This window comes from Mus pahari, chromosome 6 (assembly GCF_900095145.1).
Source record: "Mus pahari chromosome 6, PAHARI_EIJ_v1.1, whole genome shotgun sequence".
NCBI classification, from domain to species: Eukaryota; Metazoa; Chordata; class Mammalia; order Rodentia; family Muridae; genus Mus; species Mus pahari.
The window spans coordinates 90312626-90332384 of record NC_034595.1 but is presented as its reverse complement, the minus strand read 5'-3'; the positions used below and the strand labels follow the sequence as shown (position 1 = coordinate 90332384).

The window sequence follows — 19759 nt, the reverse complement described above, 5'->3', positions numbered from 1 at the left end:
TCTGAGTGCTGAGACGAAACTGGCTGATAAATCTTAAAATAATTAAAACTAAGCAAATAAAATACAGCCTAGTACATAAAATGACTTAAAATAATAAATACGGCTCTAGCGATGCCTTGATTAAAGAAATGCTTGAGCAACACATTACATTCACTGGTACCCACTTCCTAATAAGCACACTTTATCTTTTGATCTGAACTTGCTGAAGACTCTAAATACACACCAGACATTCTTTCTCCTTGTCACAGATGAGGAAATGGGATTAAAACCAACTATGACCTATCCAGATGCTGGGGCAAGAAAATGGAGTGAGGAAACCATTTTCTATTACTATTTTTGCTATTAAATTCACACGGCTAGAAGAGGAGACCTCTGACACAAAGACGCCAGCTGGCTTTAATGCTCAAGACAGTGTGCTCAGTATGCATAGGCCCCTCAACAGTCTACAGCAGCCAATAACCAAGTGCTGACGTGGGGTGAGCAGCTCATCACCCCTGTGAAACAGGAAACACAGCCCAGCATTCAGAAACGGAGCTTCCGGGCAGACACATACCCTTTGCCAGGCCCCAGTTTGGGAGAGCCCACTCCCTCCTTTGTACGAGAAAGGATGTCTCTGACTCGAAGGGCAGCCAATGGGTCCTTCTCTTTCCCCTTGTCAGCCAGGGCTGTGGGACTGAGGTTCAGTATGAGGAAGAGGCTATTGAGCAGGCACCAGGCACCCAACAGCTGGAAGTTCTGGAAGTGCTGTTGAGAAAAGACAAAACCAGACATCAGGAGGGAAATCCACCCAGACAGAAGGTACCTGCACCTCGGATGCCTCTTACCTCACCACCTGCGCGGCGGGAGCTGCTGATAGCCTGTCCAATCATGTCATAGATCTCAAGCTGCCCAGGGAACAAACACACATACAGTCAGAGCAGGTCAAGTCTTCATCACAAATCTAAACCTGAGCTAGCTCTATTGGAAGACGTGTGACTGTCTGCAGGTCACTTGGTGATCTACTGCCACCAGTTTCTGACCTCATGAGGCATTGCCTGTATCTCCCTCAGCACATGACACCTTCTTAAGAGGTCTCATACGGGCTGGTGAGATGGCTCAGCGGGTAAGAGCACCCGACTGCTCTTCCAAAGGTGCAGAGTTCAAATCCCAACAACCACATGGTGGCTCACAACCATCCTTAACGAGATCCAACTCCCTCTTCTGGAGTGTCTGAAGACAGCTACAGTGTACTTACATATAATAAATAAATAAATCTTTAAAAAAAAAAAAAAAAAAAGAGTTCTCATACACCCAGCTCTGCATCAACCGGCTTTTCATGACAACTAATTCTTTCTATGAACTTACTGCAAAATGTTATTTGCTATGTCCTACCTAAAAGTACACCAGCATCTGATAAGCCCTCAATGGTTTACAGAGTAAATGTCAATCCTCCATGGCTTACAGCTGCCACAAACTTACTGTGTTCTCCACACAGGAAGGGGGAGCATGTATGGAAACAAATATGCCAAATACCTTGGCTGAATCCCTCTTAGAAGCACTGTCCAGGGAAGGGGTGTGGAGACTCATGACACTTGACTTACACATTTCTGAACAATCGTGGCTGCATCACTTTCGTAGTCATCTTCTTTGGAGCTCGTGGACCCTGTCCGCACTTGCTGGGCACTACCCACATGAAGGATGGCCATACAGGTGGCTACGCTCACACCTGGAAAAGTGCAGGCAGAGTCCAATCTTGAGAATGCCTCAAACCCAAGACAGAAAGATGGGAACACCTGAGCCACAAACAATTTTGTAATTTGATTCCTCCAAGACCTTCAAAGGGCACATGTGAACACAGTGCTGCCATATAATCCAGCAGCTACTCTCCAGCTACTCCCCCGAAAGGAGCATACAGCATACAGGAAACTAACTGTGCATGATCATTTGATGAAGAGCTAGTTATAACTGCTAACAAACGGAAGCAAGCAAGCTGTCCTTCAGGATGACAGACAAAGCTAGACATGGCACATTTACATCCGCAATATTCAAGAGTCTGAGGCAAGAGTCTCACAAGCTGGAGTCATGCCTGGCCAGCATGGGCAACTGGACTACCACTTCTCTAAATAAAAAATCAAAAATACAAACACAGGAGTATAGCACACAGGCCTGGCCTAAGTGAGGCCATCTCCAACATCACACACACACACACACACACACACACACACACACACACACACACACCCCTGAATGAGACACAAAGATAGAAAAGCCACAGAAGAACCTTAAATGGCCATTGCTAGCAGAAGCCAGTGTGAAAAGGTTACATCCGGCACGCTGAAGACAGAATACCCTGGGCAGTAGTGTGGAGGTTGTAAAGGGTGGGGAATGAGATAAAAGCGGCAGCAGAAGGGAGCTAGGCCAGGGACTATTCTGTTTGCTATGGCAACAGTAAACACATGACGTCATACACCTGTGAAAACCCAGAGCCACACCACAGTCCTGTGGAGAGTGGGTAGATTCTCAGTGTGGAGAACATGGCCTATGCAAGCATGAGGACCTGAATATAGATCCCCAACATCCTTGGAAAGCCTGGCACACACACGGCACAGGTCTACCAGCCCAGAACAGGGAAAAAAGAGGGTCAGGCAGGCCCTGGGAGCTCACAAGTCAGCTAGCTTATGCAAAACAAGGAGCAGTGAGTTCACTGGGAGAGCCTGTCTCAAAAATAAGCAAGAAGACAGAGGAAGGAACACTTGATTATAACCTCAAGCCTCTATACATGTAATCTCAGGTAAGTACATCCATGTGCACACACAGAGACACACCCAAACACACACACACACACACACACTCACACCCCTACAGACTAGTTCCTATGTGTCAATAAAACTCCATTAGTGGTAAAGAATGGATCAATTCTCAGTAGGGAATCATAAACAGAAAGTGGCACACATGGAAGCCATGTGGTACCCACTCATTTCAAACTCCTTTAAAAGAACCTCTAAGGCCAGTGTGGAAAAGCACACCATTGTCTTTAGCACTTGGGAGAAATACATACAAATGTACACTAAAGAAAGAAATCTAATTTTAAAAAAAGGTGGGGTACTAGAGAAAGAGCTCAGAGGTTGGGCACATCAGATGCTCCTACAGAAGACCCAGGTTCAATTCCCAGCACTCACATGTCACTCATAATTGCATGTGACTCCAGTACCAGGAGATATGTGGCACCAGGCATGCACACGATGCATATGTATACATATCTATAATATATATTACATAACGTGTAATATATAATATATATAACATAAAAATATACACACATATAGATATAGATATACACACATATATTATAGATATATGTATATAGATATAGATATACATACACACACATATATATGCAGGCAAAATAATCAGACACATAAATCTTTTTTTAGAAAGGTAGATAGCAATAAAGGAAAATACCTAACACTGATTGGCTTCTACAATGCTCATAAAGGCAAATACACATGCACGTGCACACATATACACATACACTCACACACCAGCTGTCAGGCACCACTTCCATCACAACCTGATTAACAGTAGGAAAGGGACTTTATGGAAACATGAATAACACTCTTCATGACTCTTGAGACACCACCTGCCCATGAAGCTATCATCAAATCTAATCTCACAGCAAGACTCAACCTCTCCTTGATCTGCACCCAAAACAGTCTCCGCATCTTCAGCGCCCCTCTTGCACTGTCTTATGTTATTCTAATTGGCTCTATATCCTCCATCACTCCTACTGGGCAGGGACGACATACAAACATTGCTCATCTCGACATACGAACAGCCGTGGGTTTTCATATAGTATACAGTAATTTCAAACACTATGAAATCAAACAAGCACACAGGACAAGTTTTGGCAAAACAGCTGTCAGCCAAGTGCTTGCGGTGTAAAAATGCCCTGAGTTCCAGTTCTAGAACCCATTTAAGAAAGTCAATCGTAAGTGGGGCATGTTTGTAACCTCAGAACTGAGGACACTGACGCATAGATGATCCCTGGGGCTTGCTGGCCAGCCTAATAGGTGAGCTTCTAGACAGTAAGAGAATGTCTCAAAACAGAAAAAAAAAACACAGACAGCTCCAAAGAAACACACCCAAAGTTGACCTCTGGTCTCCACATGCACCCACACATATGTGCACAGATACACAAATGTACATACACACGCATCCATGCAAGCCCATGTACACGTGTGCACACACCTGTATACAAATGTTCACACACACACACACACACACACACACACACACAGAGGCAAGGCCAGTAGTTAAACGGTAGATCATTTAGATTCTGTAATGACTTTCCTTGGCCCCCATATTAGATGGTCTCTGAAGTAAGAGAGCCAAGGAAGGAGAACAGAATTCTCAGGAGTCTCACAGCTTCCTCGAATCAAATTCCATGTTGGCCTGAAAAAGCAGTAAAACAGGCATGCTAACTTCTCACCTGCATACAGACAGCTGAGGCTGAGCACTGTCACATCTTGCAGACGAGAAGGATTGAGGGGTTCCAGAACAGGCAGGGAAAGGGTATCCAAGGCCATAGTTACATCAATCACCAGTGAGTGAAAACTGGAACACAACAGAGGACATCAGCAAGGGCCTCTAGGAACACGCCCTTCTGTGGCCTCATAAGAAAACCAGCATGGGTAAGACTAGCCAGTTACATCCCTTCTGATTAGAATATAAGTTTGAGGTCAAAGAGCTCCTTACCCATTTCGAACAGCGGTGGCATCAGCTACTGTTGCAGGCATGATGAAGAAGGAATTGGCCACCACAGCATCCTGAAACCGATTGATGTAGCGCAGGAAATAGGGCAGGTTCAGGCATACTCGGAGTAGCTTCTCGGAACCTCCTGGATTGACAAAGAGGCACACTCTTTAACAGGACACATCAGAAGCCTGGAACTCCTCTACACAGAGAAGCACAGGCAAGACACTTTCTAAGAAGATAGACACGCTTTCTAACAGCAGACAGGCTCTTACCAAGCTCTTGAAGGCTAGCCACGTTCTGAGCTATGAACACATTCTTGGTCTTGACAGCAGAGGCTTGATCTGGAGATGGCTGTTCATCATTTTCTCCTTCCACCTGAAGAGGAACACAGGTACTATCATGACCACTTGACTGCTGCTGAGCACCCACTAGGTACAAGAAGGCAGCTCCTTGGATATGCGCAGACATTCAGCTACAAACAGGAAACTCTCTACTGATTTTGTCTGGACAAAATGACAAGAAAAGTAGAGCAAGACATGGCTCAGAAACTGTCTATTTCCTATCAAACACAGAGTGGCGCCTTGTGAGGAGAGCAGCACACACTCCTGTGCACCTGCCCTGAGAAAACACAGAAGAACGACCAGCACGCACGCCATGGTGCAGACCATGCAAAGGAAGATGGGTGCACATCTGCTTCACTTTGTATGATTTGTTTTCTACAATTTTTTTTTTCCACCAAAGCCATGCACAGAAATGTCATTTAACTGGGAATATATTCTAAGAAATGCCTCATTGAATGAATCTGTCATTGTATAAGTATCTGAGTAAACTCACACAAACCAAGATGTTCATAGGTCACTAAAAAATAACGTTTTATAGATTCACCATCATATATATTGTCTGCCCCTGACCAAAATGGTATGCTATATCTTTTAAATAAAACATAAAACACAATCTTCTCCCAGTTCTATCATCTTAACACATGAAGATGAGGATATTTGGGCAAAAGAACTCACCAAAGCCTGTGGACTGATGGGAGGAGATGGTACGGTTCTAGGGTTAAAAACTGAGGTCAGCTGGTTCAAAAAGTTCATCTGTACCTCCTTCTGCCTTAGCTCGGGACTTACTGGTGAGGCCAGCTCTTTCTGATCTTCCACTATAAAATTCAGAAACAGAAAAGGGGGGAGGATGAGGAGAGGACCCCCGAAGGCAACAGTGGGCCTCGAGGTGACCACGGAAGCAGGTGTGCTGGGCACACACCATCTGAAAGCGTCTTCACTGTCTGCGGAAGCTTGGCGGACTTCATCATTGCTGTAAAGGTGATAATCTCTGTTCTGTCGAGTCGGCTACAGCCAGTGCACAGGCCTTTTATCAGCAGAATCAAGTGTTTCTGAAAAACAAAAAAAAACAAACAAACCAGAGTCACGTATGTCTTTTAGGAAATTCTGCACTTTGGGGATCCTAACTAGTACGGGTCAGATTTGGGTTCCTACAAGTAACTACCATGGAAAAAGCTGGGGGGAGTGTGGAGCAGGGCTGGAGCAACTGGCTAGCATACACCTGGCCCAGGGTTCAATCCCTGAGACCTCCAGAACGGAGGGTGGAGGTAAAGAGAATAAAATTTCAGTGAAAAGCACCAAAGCAAAGATCCCAAACTGATGGTCATCAAGACCTAACCCATTTGCAACTCAGTCTTATTCTCAGAGTCTATCAGGTTTTTTCTGCTTTTTTCTGCTTTTGAAGCTGTGGTTACCTTTTATAAACACAAAGCCTTAAAACAAATGGATACCTCATGAGTCTCAATAATACATAACACAGTAGCTTGCCACCTCCATTCCTGCATGGCAACAACCAGCCATAGGCAGAGAGTGATAAAACCAGGTCTCTTTCCTTCAAGCCTGCCACCCGGTCAATCACACATCCTTCTCTCTGCTTCCTACATACTCTCAATTCTTGGGAAAGACTCTAGCCTGTCTATAGCTGGCAAACTATACCCAATTCTGGTTCATGTAAATGAAGTTTAATAGTATGCACTCACTCACTTCCCCCCCTGCTTCCCCCAACCCCCAGGTTTGCAATATAAAGACCTTTGCTGGCAAGCTGCAACAGACGTGGTATGGCCCACAACAAATAATTACTATCTGCCAGCCTCAGAAAAGGTTTATCCATTTCTCCCTGATACCATCCATCCATCCCATACTTCCAACTGTTTTTAAAACAAGGGCCAGAGCCGGTGGCGCACGCCTTTAATCCCAGCACTTGGGAGGCAGAGGCAGGCGGATTTCTGAGTTCAAGGACAGCCTGGTTTACAAAGTGAGTTCCAGGACAGCCAGGGCTATACAGAGAAACCCTGTCTCGAAAAAAACAAACAAACAAACAAACAAAAAAATAATAAGGGCCAGAAACAGAGACTCTGCTCTCACCTGGGATACAGCACATGCCTCGTCCGGGTTCTCCAGACGCAGGAGGGAAAACTCAATGAGAACTTTACAGGCAGCTGCCACCGACTGAAGCTGGTTCCGGGGAACTGGGAAGCAAGAACAGCCACTTAAGGCCAACAGTTCAGCCTCACACTCAACAAGGCAACAGAGCAACCACTTAGCACAGCAGGTTCAGTATTGTCAGCAGCTATCACCCACTGGATGACAAGAGCCAAATGCTCATACATCCACTGATCTAGTGTTTACTAGAAATTAACATAACTTTAACAGGAAACACACTACACTTCCTGAGCTTCAAATGCATCGGCTCATCCAATCCTTAGGCTACTCTATGAGATTACCATTCTCTCCCACCATATTTTAGGTTATTCATTTTGTGTTTCTGAGTGTTTTGCCTGTACATACATATATACATACATACATGTATATGTACATACATACGTACGTACACACACACACACACACACACACACACACACACACTCACACATAGTACCATGTAAATGCCTAGTGCCAGAGGTCAGAAGAAGGTTCTAAATCCCCTAGAACTGAAGTTAGGAATGGTGGTGAGACAACAAATGTGATGCTGGGAAACAAACCCGGGTCCTCTGAGAGCAGAAAGTGCTCCTAAGCACCAAGCCCTCTCTAGCCCTTCTCCTTTTGTTTTTGAAACAGAGCCCTTCAGGCTGGCCTCAAACTCCCTAAGGATCCTGAGCTCTGATCTACTCACTACCTCCAGCATCAATCTCAATGACTCAATCTGTCACAGGTACGGATGCTTTGACACCAGGAAAGTTCCAGGTCAGCTTGGATTACTTAGTGAGCTCTAAACCAGCCTGGGCCAAAAGTTTCAGTCAGTGAATAAATGAATGAATGAAGGAATGCAGGCATGCATGCAGGGCTCATAAAGCCTCAATCATAGCTCAAGAATTACTAATAACTTATAGGTGGTGAGGGAGGGTCATTTTCCTTTGGTGTGAAGGACGCACCCCTGTCTGCATCCAGGCAGCACTGACTGACTCGGTGAGCATCCAACTGAAACAGAACATGACATCGGGAGGGGTGTGTTGAGGGGATGCAGAGGCAACGGGCTGAAGGGTGTGTGTGTGTTTTTGTGTGTGTGTGTGTGTGTGTGTGTGTGTGTGTACTCTCTAAATATATGTGTGAGGTTTTCAAAGAATAAAAAATGTTATATACAAAAAGAGGCTGGAGAGATGGCTTAGCAGTTAGCAGTGTGCACTGCTCTTGCAGAGGACACAACTTATTGATTCCCAGCAGTCACACCAGGCAGCTCACGACCCCCTGTAACTCTAGCTTCAGGGGATCCAATTCTCTCTTCTGACCTTCAAGAACAACTGCACTCATGTGCACATACTGACTGACACACACACACACACACACACACACATACACACACACAACTAAAAATGAAAATCAATTTCTAAAAAAAAAAAGAGCAAGCAAGCATGGAATCATATAAATTAAAATAGAAATGGCAAGAAAATATTAAAAAAAAAAAAAAGCACTTTTGGTTAATAGAAAAATAACACCACAGCTATGAGGCAGGTGACAAAGCCAGCAGCTTTTCAAGTCTCTGTGGCTGGCCCAAGTGAGGAAGGCTCTACACTACCTCCTAGGGCAGGAAAAGATGGGGACAGACACACAGACACCCCCCCACACACACACACACACACACACACCCCGCGCGACACACACCACTGACCTGAGAGCCACATACCACTGGCCGAAACAAAATTTCCATAACAAATTGTTTGAGGAGAGATCCCTAGCCCCAGCCTGCCCACTCCCACCCGGGGACCAGAGCAGGTGTACTCACTGAGGCTGCAGACCGTGGTGATGTAGTGCGTGGACAGTGCGACAAAGGACGAGTAGAATGGCTCGTACTGCTTCTCATGGTGCAGGATTTCTGACTCACTGTAGGAAAGACAATGTCCCCCACAGTCAGTGCCCACTGTGCCCACCATGCTTCGTCCAAGTTGCCTTACTCCACCTTTCAGCACCCTACTTGGTAGGAAAGTAATGGAAGCGGCTATTCATCTCTATATTCAACATGGGGGCTGGGATGGCATGGGGACACAGGACCTTCAACCCCAGCACCCAAAAACAAACAACAAAAAGCTTAAGAGAGTTAAAATGAAATATCCTGTTATAGGAATCAGGTTAAGTAAGAAGCAGAGACTAATTAAGAAAAATCATTTTCAAACTCATTTGTAAGTTCTTAAAAAAGGGTTGGAGCTCAGCACAGTGGTACCCATCTTTAATCCCAGCATCAGGACAGAAGCAAGAAGTTATCCTGGTCTACACATCAAGTTCTAGAGCAGTCAGGTCTACGTCCTGAAACCCTATGTCAGGAATATAATTAGAAGGGAGCTGGAGACGTGGCTCACTAGCAGAGTGCTTGTGTAGCATGGCTGAGGCTCTGGGTTCCATCCCCAGCACTCTACAGATCAAACACAAGTGAGGAAATGCAAACGAGAGTGTGGCTGAGGGGATGGCTCAGCAGCACAACACTTACTGCAGCATTAAAATGAGCACGCACGGGCTGGTGAGATGGCTCAGCAGGTAAGAGCACCCGTCTGCTCTTCCAAAGGTCCTGAGTTCAAATCCCAGCAACCACATGGTGGCTCATAACCATCCATAACGAGATCTGGCGCCCTCTTCTGGAGTGTCTGAAGGCAGCTACAGTGTACTTACATATAATAAATAAATAAATCTTTTAAAAAAAAAATGAGCACGCACACACACGCACACCCATGGGCCAAAACACATCGCCAATTTGCTCCGTTACTGATTTGTGTACTCATACTACTGGTAGCAGAAGCAGATGAAAGCAATCCATTCTGAAGACTACACACTACACAGACACAAAGGCTCGGAGAGAATGAATGGCTCACGGTAAAACACACACAGACACACACATCAACACTCCCTACCTGAGCAACAGCCCCACCCCTTCAAGGAGGCTCACACTAGATGGCAAGAGAATGGGAACTCTTCAACCCTCAGCCCTGTCTTTAACGGAGGAAATGCCCTCTTCTGGGAAAATCTGGAGGCCAACATTCCCTAAAGACTGGATACATTTAAGTCACGTGATCAAATCAGAAGCTAAGGCTCAACCCAGGAACAAATAGCAAAGAAAAGACAAAATGTATCTTATTAGATGCAAAGAGCGGAGAGATGGTTAAATAGTTTCCTCAGTGAACTAATCCCCTGCAAGAAGTATCCACCCAGCAAGAGAAATGTAAACAGAGCTGATCCATTCACCAGCAGGCTTATCTTCTTGCCAAATGAATACAAGAGCCAAAACGCCATGTCTGTGTTTGCAAAGTGTCAATATGAGGGATGAGTTCCGTCAAACCACACTCAGGAGTCTGGCACTGCAAGTGCTTTGCTGTCTGGAGAGTCAGCAAGGATGAAATGAGTGTGTATCAAAGCTTAGGCCTTATTAAACACTGTCTTCCTGGAGCACCTAGGACGACCCGTCCTCCCTGCCCACCAGGGCACGCTCTTCTATTTGTTATGACAGGTAAGACAAGGGAAAGAGAAGCCTTCCACTGCAAGCAGCTCTCCCTCCTTCCGCCTGGCCTGAGGACTCACCCCTCTCTAAGGCTCCCCACTACACCCTTCCCTTCACAGCACACACTTGACATTCCCTGTCTGCTTTCTTTCTTCCTGTTTTCCATAATTCCAAGCAATCTGCTGAGTCACTGCCCTTCACTGTTTTATTTCGAAAGATCAAATCAGGGTTACCTCCGCTCTTTTCAAATTCACCAATCTTAAGGACAAGCTTATTCTGCACTTTCATTCCCATTCTGATAATAAGTTAACAAATAAATACACATGCGCACTCAGAAAAAACCAAACTTCTTTAGTTGCCTGGATCAGTCAGAGACTTGGCGAGAGAGTTGATGGGCAGCTGTTTCTCCCAGCCTCTTTATTGATGGTTTGAGACAGTCTAATGCAGAGGCTCTCAACCTTCGTAATGCTGCGACCCTTTAATACAGTTCCTCATGTTGTGGTGACCCCCAACCATAAAATTATTTCATTGCTACTTTAACTTCTGCTGTTATAAACTATAATGTAAAATCTGTGGTTTTTTAACAGTTTTAAGGGACCCCCGTGAAAGGGTCATTTGACCCCAAGTGGATCTTGGCCCACATGTTGAAAACTTCTGATCTAATATATTGCAGGCTGAGTGGAAACTCAACATAGTGAAAATGAATGACCTTGAACTTCTAATCCTCTGGCCTCCACCTCCCATGTCCTGGAATTACAGGAATGTGCCAAGTATATGCCACTAGGCATATAACATGTCTGGTTAGGGTGCTGCTGGAGAGTGGGCTATATGGATGTTAGGAAACTACTCTATTAACTGAGTTATATTTCCAGCGTAGCTACCTGTGTGTTTGTGTTTGTGTCTTACGCTGGGGCCTCACAGATCCCACTATGAAATATCAGGAAAAAAAATATATATATATATCAGAAATAGTCTTCTCCCCACCTCCTCCTCACCAAGATGGAGCAGCCTTACTACATTAAGGTAACAAGAATGCATCTTGAAGGGGCTGGAGAGATGGTTCAGTGGTTAAGAGCACTGACTGCACTTCTGAAGGTCCCAAGTTCAAATCCCAGCAACCACATGATGGCTCATAACCATAATGTAATGGAATCTGATGCCCTCTTCTGGTGTATCTGAAGACATGACAATGTACTCATATATTTAAATAAAATTTAAAAAAAAAAAAAAAAAAAAAAAAGCACCTTGGTGGAGCAGAAAGATGGTTATTAGTAGAGGGAAAATGGCACTGAATTCACCTCCAATTACAATTTGTTTATGGTAGGTTAGCAAGACAGCTCAATGATGAAGGGCTCTGGCCTGAAAAAGCCTGGCAACCTGAGTGTGAGCCCAGGAGCCCACATACAAGAAGAAAGAAAGAAAGAAAGAAAGAAAGAAAGAAAGAAAGAAAGAAAGAAAGAAAGAAAGCCACATATGTGCCAGAACACAAATGCAACATGCACTACACACATCATACATACACACACACAGTACTTTTATATTTTTTTCTTGCTTTCGAAGAAAAGTCACCAAATAATGATATCACCCATTCCCCCCAGGAAGCCAGAGAACAGGAACAAAGGGCAGAAGGCTCAGTAGGCAGAAGAATGAAGACACTAAACACAGACAGACATCACCAGGAGAAAAATGAGGAGACTAGCAGGCATGTCACCTCCTTTCCTGAAACATGTGTTTCTAACAAACTTAGCAACCATATCCCCACCACATATTAAAGACCATTAGACAAAGACAATTAGATTTTCTATCCTAAGTGGAAAGAGAAAGAACAGAAGGCACCAGGTCAGAGTCAAATCTGATGTTTAAGTGAAGAGAGGGGAGATGGGGGCTGGAGAGATGGCTCAGCAGTTAAGAGTACTGTCTGCTCTTCCAGAGGTCCTGAGTTCAATTCCCACAACCACATAGTGACTCGTAGCCATCTAATACATTCTTCTGGCATGCAGGCATACATGCAGGGAGAGCATTCATACATTTAAAAAAAATACATATTTTTTCCATTTTTATGTAAAATTTTTAAAAGAAATTTGACATTAAAGAAACAATCATTATCACTTTAAAAAAAAAAAAAGAAGGAAGGAACAAATGAACTGGTGTCTAGAGATATGTCACTCACTTTAGAAAGAAAAGGGGGTCTGAGGAGAGGCATAACAAAAGATGGGCTCACCTCACTTTTCCCCCTTAGGGAACACACTGCACATCTAAGTCAGGCTGTAGAAGACAACAACCCCTATTAACTTCAACTCCTAAATACAAAAGCCATCACGTTATCTTTCATGTTACTTGTATGTGTGAGTGTACACATGTACATACATGCATCTGCAGATACACATACACCTATTCACTTAACCAAAGAATTGTGACTTTTCTGTCCCATTTTTCTATTTTTCTCCCATGTTGACCAATCAGCAGTGAGCGTGATACCAAGACACCAGGGCTCCCTTTTGGCGATGGGTTCTCCCTTCTGTGGCTCAATGTCAGCACGACACTGTTGTATGTGAAGGCAGAAGACAACAGTCAGTGCAGCACTGGCTCCCTTCAAGGCCTCTACTAAGGATCTGCATTACCTGTTGGAGGATTCCAACAGCCTCCTGTCCCAGACAGCAGCTCTGCCCTAAAGGTTCAAAGAATACCTGGGAGAATTTTTTTAAAGATGCTTATCATGAAAGAAGCCAGAGCCACTTAGGAAGGGGTTAAGGGTGTTGTTTTTAAAATCTATGTAGACTAAATGTCAGCTATGTTCCCAACCATGTCTGGCAAAGTCCTGAAAGGAATTCTCTGGGCTATATAACACTTAAAAGGTTTTCAGTCTGTACTAAAAGACTTGTAGGCTATAGACGTTAGAAGTCACCCACACTCAACTAAACTCAGGTATCATTTTTTTTCAAAGATCTAATGGCCCTTTTGAGGGTACACATCACTTCACCCATGCTAATCTACTGCCCTTTGCTTCACAACTTGATCTTAACATCAAGCAATTTCATCAGTCAAGATCAGTCCCTAAACCGGGGGTGGTGGCACACGCCTTTAATCCCAGCACTCGGGAGGCAGAGGCAGGCGGATTTCTGAGTTCGAGGTCAGTCTGGTCTACAGAGTGAGTTCCAGGACAGCCAGGGCTACACGGAGAAACCCTGTCTCGAAAAAAAAAAAAAAAAAAAGGATCAGTCCCTAAGAATTTCCAATGTACTCTGTTCTAAAGGTCAATTCCATTTACAAAGCATGACTGAGACAAGGGGTAAAATGGGGAAATGGAGAAGAATCTCTCAAGGGGCAGTGTCAGACCCAGAAGTTCCAGGAGAGACTTCAATGTGTGCGCAGACTGTCAGAAACAAGCAGGGACTGTGATTATGAAGCCAACACAACAAACAGTGACACAGAAAAACAGGGTTCCTAGGGGACAAGAGAGAAAAGGAAGTCAGCTGTAACCAGAGAAAAGACAAGGCAAGTGCAGAAGACACAACGACCATCCCACAAACACAACAGAAGCCCAATAAGCCCTAAACTTACAACAGCTGGAAACAACGTGCACCCCAGCCTGACACTCTACTGAGTGGCCCGAGGCACGAGGTAATGAATGCTTCCACATTTCTGAGTCCCCTGCTGTATTTCTCTGGAGAGAAAACATTTGAGAAACTCTAAGGGATGGGTCAGCACACCAGGGCCCTGAGTTGAAACCCAGCTAGTTGCCTATGAATGGCTGGTTTTCATACCTTTTAATGGCTGCATCTTCTACAATGTGTACATTTCAAGCACGTAATTAGTTAAACACACGAACACATGGCTGCCCATACAGTCCCCAGACCTGCAGTTACTATCTGACCCTTTAGAGAAAGGCTGCTGACTACGTTCTACACACTTAATACCAAACTGTCTTACATGGTGAGAGATGTGTAAGCCAGAGTGGTATTCTTTTCTTTTTTCTATGATCAAATTTCTCCAAAGACACAAAACAGGATTTTAAACTTAACTGAGCTATAGAAACCAGAATGTGAACTTCAAACCTCCTGACTCCCAATAAAACACAGTACTATACACACATCACTTTTCCCAAAACCATAAAGACCAAAATCCTGTCTACAAACACAGACAGTTCCTGGTTCTCTCAGGTAACTCAGAATGTGGAAGGGTCACTAGCACTTAGCAAAGTTCAAATCTAGTTCTGTGTTTGGATTCACCAGGTTGCTAGGATTTGCTCTAAGTTTAAAATGCAAGGACCAAGAAAATGGGATGTACATAATCAACAAATAACACTCTAACCTCAGTTCGTATCCATAACCCAAAAGAAAAAGGCCTACAAGGAAGTGAACACTGTGGACTGCAAGCAGAAAGCATGACTCGGGAAAACTAGCAGTCATTTAAACAGTGAAATAGGAGGCTGCCGCGGGCTGGAGATGGGGTGAGTGGTTGGCACCCAAACCTGATAACCGGAGTTCAATTCCCGGACACTAAGTAAGATAGAAGCAGAGAGTCAACTCCTAAAACTTGTCCTCAGATCTCCAGAGTGCACTCAAGCGCACTAGCGCTCGCGAGCTCGCGCTCTCTCGCTCTCTCTCTCTCTCTCTCTCTCTCTCTCACACACACACACACACACACACACACACTTGAATTAGAATAGGGCAGAGAGATAGATGGCCCAGTGGTTAAGAGCACTTCCTGTTCTTCCAACCCAAGTTCAGATCCCAGCACTAGTGCCGGGCAGGTCATCAATGCCCCTAACTCCATCTCTAGGGGATCGGAAGCCTTCTTCCTGCCTCCTGAGGCATCCGAATACACAGACACACATGCACGTGGACTTTTTTAAAAAGGAGAAAAAAAGACAGTAAAATAAAGATGATAGATAATTTGAAAATAACTTTCTGATACTTGTTTTCATTTTCAAAACAACCTTGAACATAACTAAGCAGGAAAATCAATTTGTTAGATCTTAAGTTATCAAACCCAGTCACTGTTTTATTATAAATTGTTAAAGAGCATTCATCCAAAACATCACAGGCAATGACAATTATTGTGATAAATAATAATGCCTAACCACAGCGATTTATAACTTTCCAAATAACCTTTAGCCATATCCTGCTGACCAACAAGATAAAATGACCCGCTTAGCAATTTCAGGGAGTTTAGGTTTGGCTAGGAAAACGAAAGTGAGAAAACAGGCTTTAGACGCATGAGTCTACTATTAAACTCATCCAAGATTGCTCTGAGCCCTGTAGTCAGGAAAAGGTAGACACAGAGATCGCCATATTCCCATGAAGAAATACGACTCTTGCAATCTAACAATCTACATACAAAGGTATGAATACATAACAGCAAGCCAACGAACAGTCCCGTAAAGAGTCTGAAAAGCATTTTATTGAGAAAGAGAACTCAGTTCTCGGATATATGCAATTACAGTGCAAAGTAAAACCGAAGTATTCCGTGGTAACTAGTGGCTTCAGTCACAGAAACAGCACGTGCCCCCAGAGAGCATAGCACCAAAGAAAGACCGTTATTAAACTATGTGGTAGATCGCCAATGTAAATCTCCAGTTCTGCTGACAGGGAAAATTGCAAACTCATCCAAGCCCTGACCTTAACGAGATGGTGGTGGAGGGGGGGCGTAGGAGGGGACGGCGGGCCAGGGGACACTGGCCAAGCAGCACCTTGCATCTCAATAGCCAGTTCTCAAATGCGTCCGGCCACGCCCTCCAAGAGCAGTCATAAAAGTTTTGCTCGGGAGGGTAAATCAAGTCAGGGATGGCTCACGCCAGAGCTGGGTGGAAACCAGAGGCGCTCTGGTCCCCAGCGCCCAGGAGTCCCGAAGGCATGCGTGGGGTGGATTCCCGACGGGAAGCTGCCTGACAGAGTGGCCACACGACCCGGCACGTCCTCCCCTCCCCCCAGCCCGCCCGCCCGCCGGCGCCGCCGCCCCGTACCTCTCGATGACTGAGGCCACCAGCTGCGGCAACTCCTTCATCTCGAAGGCGGAGTAGGACGCGGACAGGAGGGGCCGCACCGCCACCTCCCAGCCCGGGGTCGTGTCCTGCCCGGTCGCCGGGGCTCCGGGCGCTGGAGCTGCTGCCGCCGCCTCTTCGCCGCCGCTCGTCGCCATCTTTCGTCGTACTACTGCGGCTCCCTCCGGGGGCTTGCCACCGGCCCAGCGCCGCCTCCCGGGAGGGGGCGGAAGTGACGCACTCGTACGCGTCAGACAGCGCGCCGCGGGTCGCCCAACAAAAACGCAAAGAGCTGGACGGCCTCTGACTTCTGCGGGCTCAAGCCAGGGTAGTGCGCCTGCGCACGATTGAGCAGGCCTGAGGAGGGCTGGGAGCAATGCCCTCTGCGCGTGCGCCACGGCGGCGAGCAGCACTACGCATGCTCGCGGGAAGCAATAACTTCCGCGCGTGCGCGGGCCGCGTTAAGTGGCAATATGGTCCCCCAATCTCCTGGAAATGTAAGTTTGTGACTTGGATTCGGAAGAGATGTGCAAAGCAGTGGGACGGCGCCATCCTAGGACAGTCAGTGGGGAGAGGAGGCCACAACCTGTTGAGTGTTAGTCACTTCCTCTGCCCAGTGTACCGCATGAGCAGCCAGCCATTCTAGCGCTTACAACCTGGCAAGCTTTCTGCGCACGTCTTCGCTTTGTAATGATTTTCTTCATGAATTCCTAGTTTTGCAGTCACTTCTTTATATATTTAGAATTCCTTCGATAATAATCTTTGAGAGGACGTTAAGTTTATTTGAAAGTTGGTCCCTATAGGCCAAACTGTCTGCGACCCTTCCTCCCTCGGTCCCCAGAGCGTAGGCATTAGTCAGTAGCCACCGCAGCAGTCGGGGGCCCCTATTTGGATTGACAGTTGATTTCAGCAATCCCTCTATCTTCACCTCCAGTGGAATTACAGGTGTGGGTGTTTATAGTAATGTCTGGAAGTGAGGGGATGGTCTTATTTCCTCTTGCTTCAGCCTCTCAAAGTGCTGAGATCATAGATGTGCTACACCACGTCCGGCCATCAGCAGTAATAGCAAGTCTAATATTTCTGGCTTTGGGGTGTCAAGACACTCGGAATAAACATCTTCCTTTTCAAATACATAATTTAGTAGTGGAGATTCTTGGGATAACACCTATGTTGTAAGTTTAGATTGAGGAGCTCACAAGATGACTCAGTTCCATTCTCACCACCCAGGTCTAGCTGCTATGGCTGTAATGTATGACCTTGTAACAAAAGCTAGAGCAGAAAAGTGTGATGGGCCCCAACACCTTCTCCCAGGTTGCTCTTTACAAAGCCAGCAGTCCAGGCAGGGACTGTCACTGGAAGTGTCAGATGCTCACGAACCCAGGAGAAGAAACTGGTTATTACTGATGAAGATGTTGGTATTTTGCCCTAATAACTCCATTTTTTTTCCTGATTTTTTTAAAAGAAGTTATTATGTGTGTGCATATGTGCACACTCAGAGGCCAGGAGAGGATACTAAATCTCCTGGAGGTGAAGACACAGGTGCTTGTGAGGCACCAATGTGGGTACTGGAAACTGAACTGAAAAAGCAACAGGTACTCTTAACCTAACCATTGTCTCTTACAGCCTAGGCTGAATGTGTAGCTGAAGATGACCTTCACCTTCAGTTACACACTTCACCTTCTGACCCTCCCTGCTCCACCTCTCACGTGCTGCTATTACAGGGGTGTGCCTCCAGGTGTGGCTTTTCTTTTTTTTTCCCATTTGGATGCAAAAGCAGCCTTGACGTGAACTCTGAAGACACAAAACAGAGCTGAGGCCAGAGCCACCAATCATCAGCTTTATTCCAGGAGCTTGGTCAACCCTTGCCTTCCCTGCTCAAAAGAACAATCAGTCCCCAAGTACATAAGCAAGGTCAAACTTGGGATTCTTCCTGCGCAGCATATGGAAGCCCAGACAGGAGCACACATACCTAACACAGGCACCCAAACCGGAATGCACACACACCCCACACAGAAACCCAGACAGGAATGCACACACACCACACAGAAGCCCAAATAAGAGTGCATACACACACCACGAAGGAGCCCAGACAGTAGTGCATACACCACACAAGCCCAACCCTGGCCTACATAGCTAGTTCTAGCCCAGCCAGGGTTACATGGTGAGACCCTGTCTCAATAAAATAAGTAAAAAGATTAGATGTGTTGAGGCTCAGTAGTAGAAGTGTGCACTAACACACACGAGGCCCTTGGTTTGAGGCCCAGCATCCTCCTTGCAGCCCCTCAAAAACTTAAATTATTAAGATTTTAAAACTAAGAAAAACAACAGCCCTCGTGGCTCACCTTATGGAGAGCTCAGTACAGAGAACTGGCCTGGCATGAGAGACCTTGGATTCTACCCCTAATGCCACACAGAAAATTATACCAATGAGATTTAAAACTTGCCTGCTACCAAGCATGATGGCCAACACCAGCAATCCCAACACTGGGAGGCTAAGGCAGGAGGATTGCAAGTTTGAGGCTAGCCTGGGCTAACTGAGCAAAACTCTTGTCTCGAAAAAAAAAAATTAAGAATAAATAAGGTTTTAATAAAGACTCTTTCCTCCAGCTGTGCTACAGGATAGCTAGAAGGCCCATATGGACAATGAATTATGATGTACTGCACCTCAAGATCTCACCAAGGCTCAGACAATCTGTTAGTTTTAAAAGCCCTTAGCTCTAAGGCAGGTGGTGGCACACACCTTAGATCCCAGCACTTGGGAGGCAGAGGCAGGAAGATCTCTGTGAGTTTAAGACCAGCCTGGTCTACAAAGAGAGTTCCAGGACAGCCAGAGTTACACAGATAAACCTGTCTCCAAAAACAAAAACAGAAAGAAAAGGATTAAAGGTTTTAGCCTTGCTATAGCTCAGGGGAAAAAGCAGAGGTTATGGATGAAAAACCAAATTACTGTTATGAGCTTAGCTTTGATAGGCTGAAAAAAATGGTGGCCAGCCATATAAATGGTGGCATGAAATGACAGCTTGGTTAAAATTAGTTCTCGAGCCGGGTGTGGTGGCCTTTAAT

General features: G+C 45.5%; 1 protein-coding gene across 1 annotated transcript in view; it reads right to left on the bottom strand.

The window, feature by feature from the left end:
* Ubr4 (ubiquitin protein ligase E3 component n-recognin 4) overlaps positions 1 to 16909 on the bottom strand; it is a 111489-nt gene extending 94580 nt beyond the window's left edge. The window contains exons 1-11 of the mRNA XM_021201220.2: positions 16679 to 16909; positions 9013 to 9110; positions 7158 to 7261; positions 5995 to 6124; positions 5751 to 5890; positions 5007 to 5109; positions 4735 to 4876; positions 4469 to 4593; positions 1581 to 1705; positions 825 to 884; positions 554 to 744 (exon numbers count right to left, since the gene is read on the bottom strand). Coding sequence (XP_021056879.1) covers positions 554 to 744; positions 825 to 884; positions 1581 to 1705; positions 4469 to 4593; positions 4735 to 4876; positions 5007 to 5109; positions 5751 to 5890; positions 5995 to 6124; positions 7158 to 7261; positions 9013 to 9110; positions 16679 to 16854 — 1394 coding nt within the window. The 5' untranslated portion in view covers positions 16855 to 16909. The remainder of the gene's footprint in view (positions 1 to 553; positions 745 to 824; positions 885 to 1580; positions 1706 to 4468; positions 4594 to 4734; positions 4877 to 5006; positions 5110 to 5750; positions 5891 to 5994; positions 6125 to 7157; positions 7262 to 9012; positions 9111 to 16678) is intronic.
* Positions 16910 to 19759: the final 2850 nt, after the last annotated feature.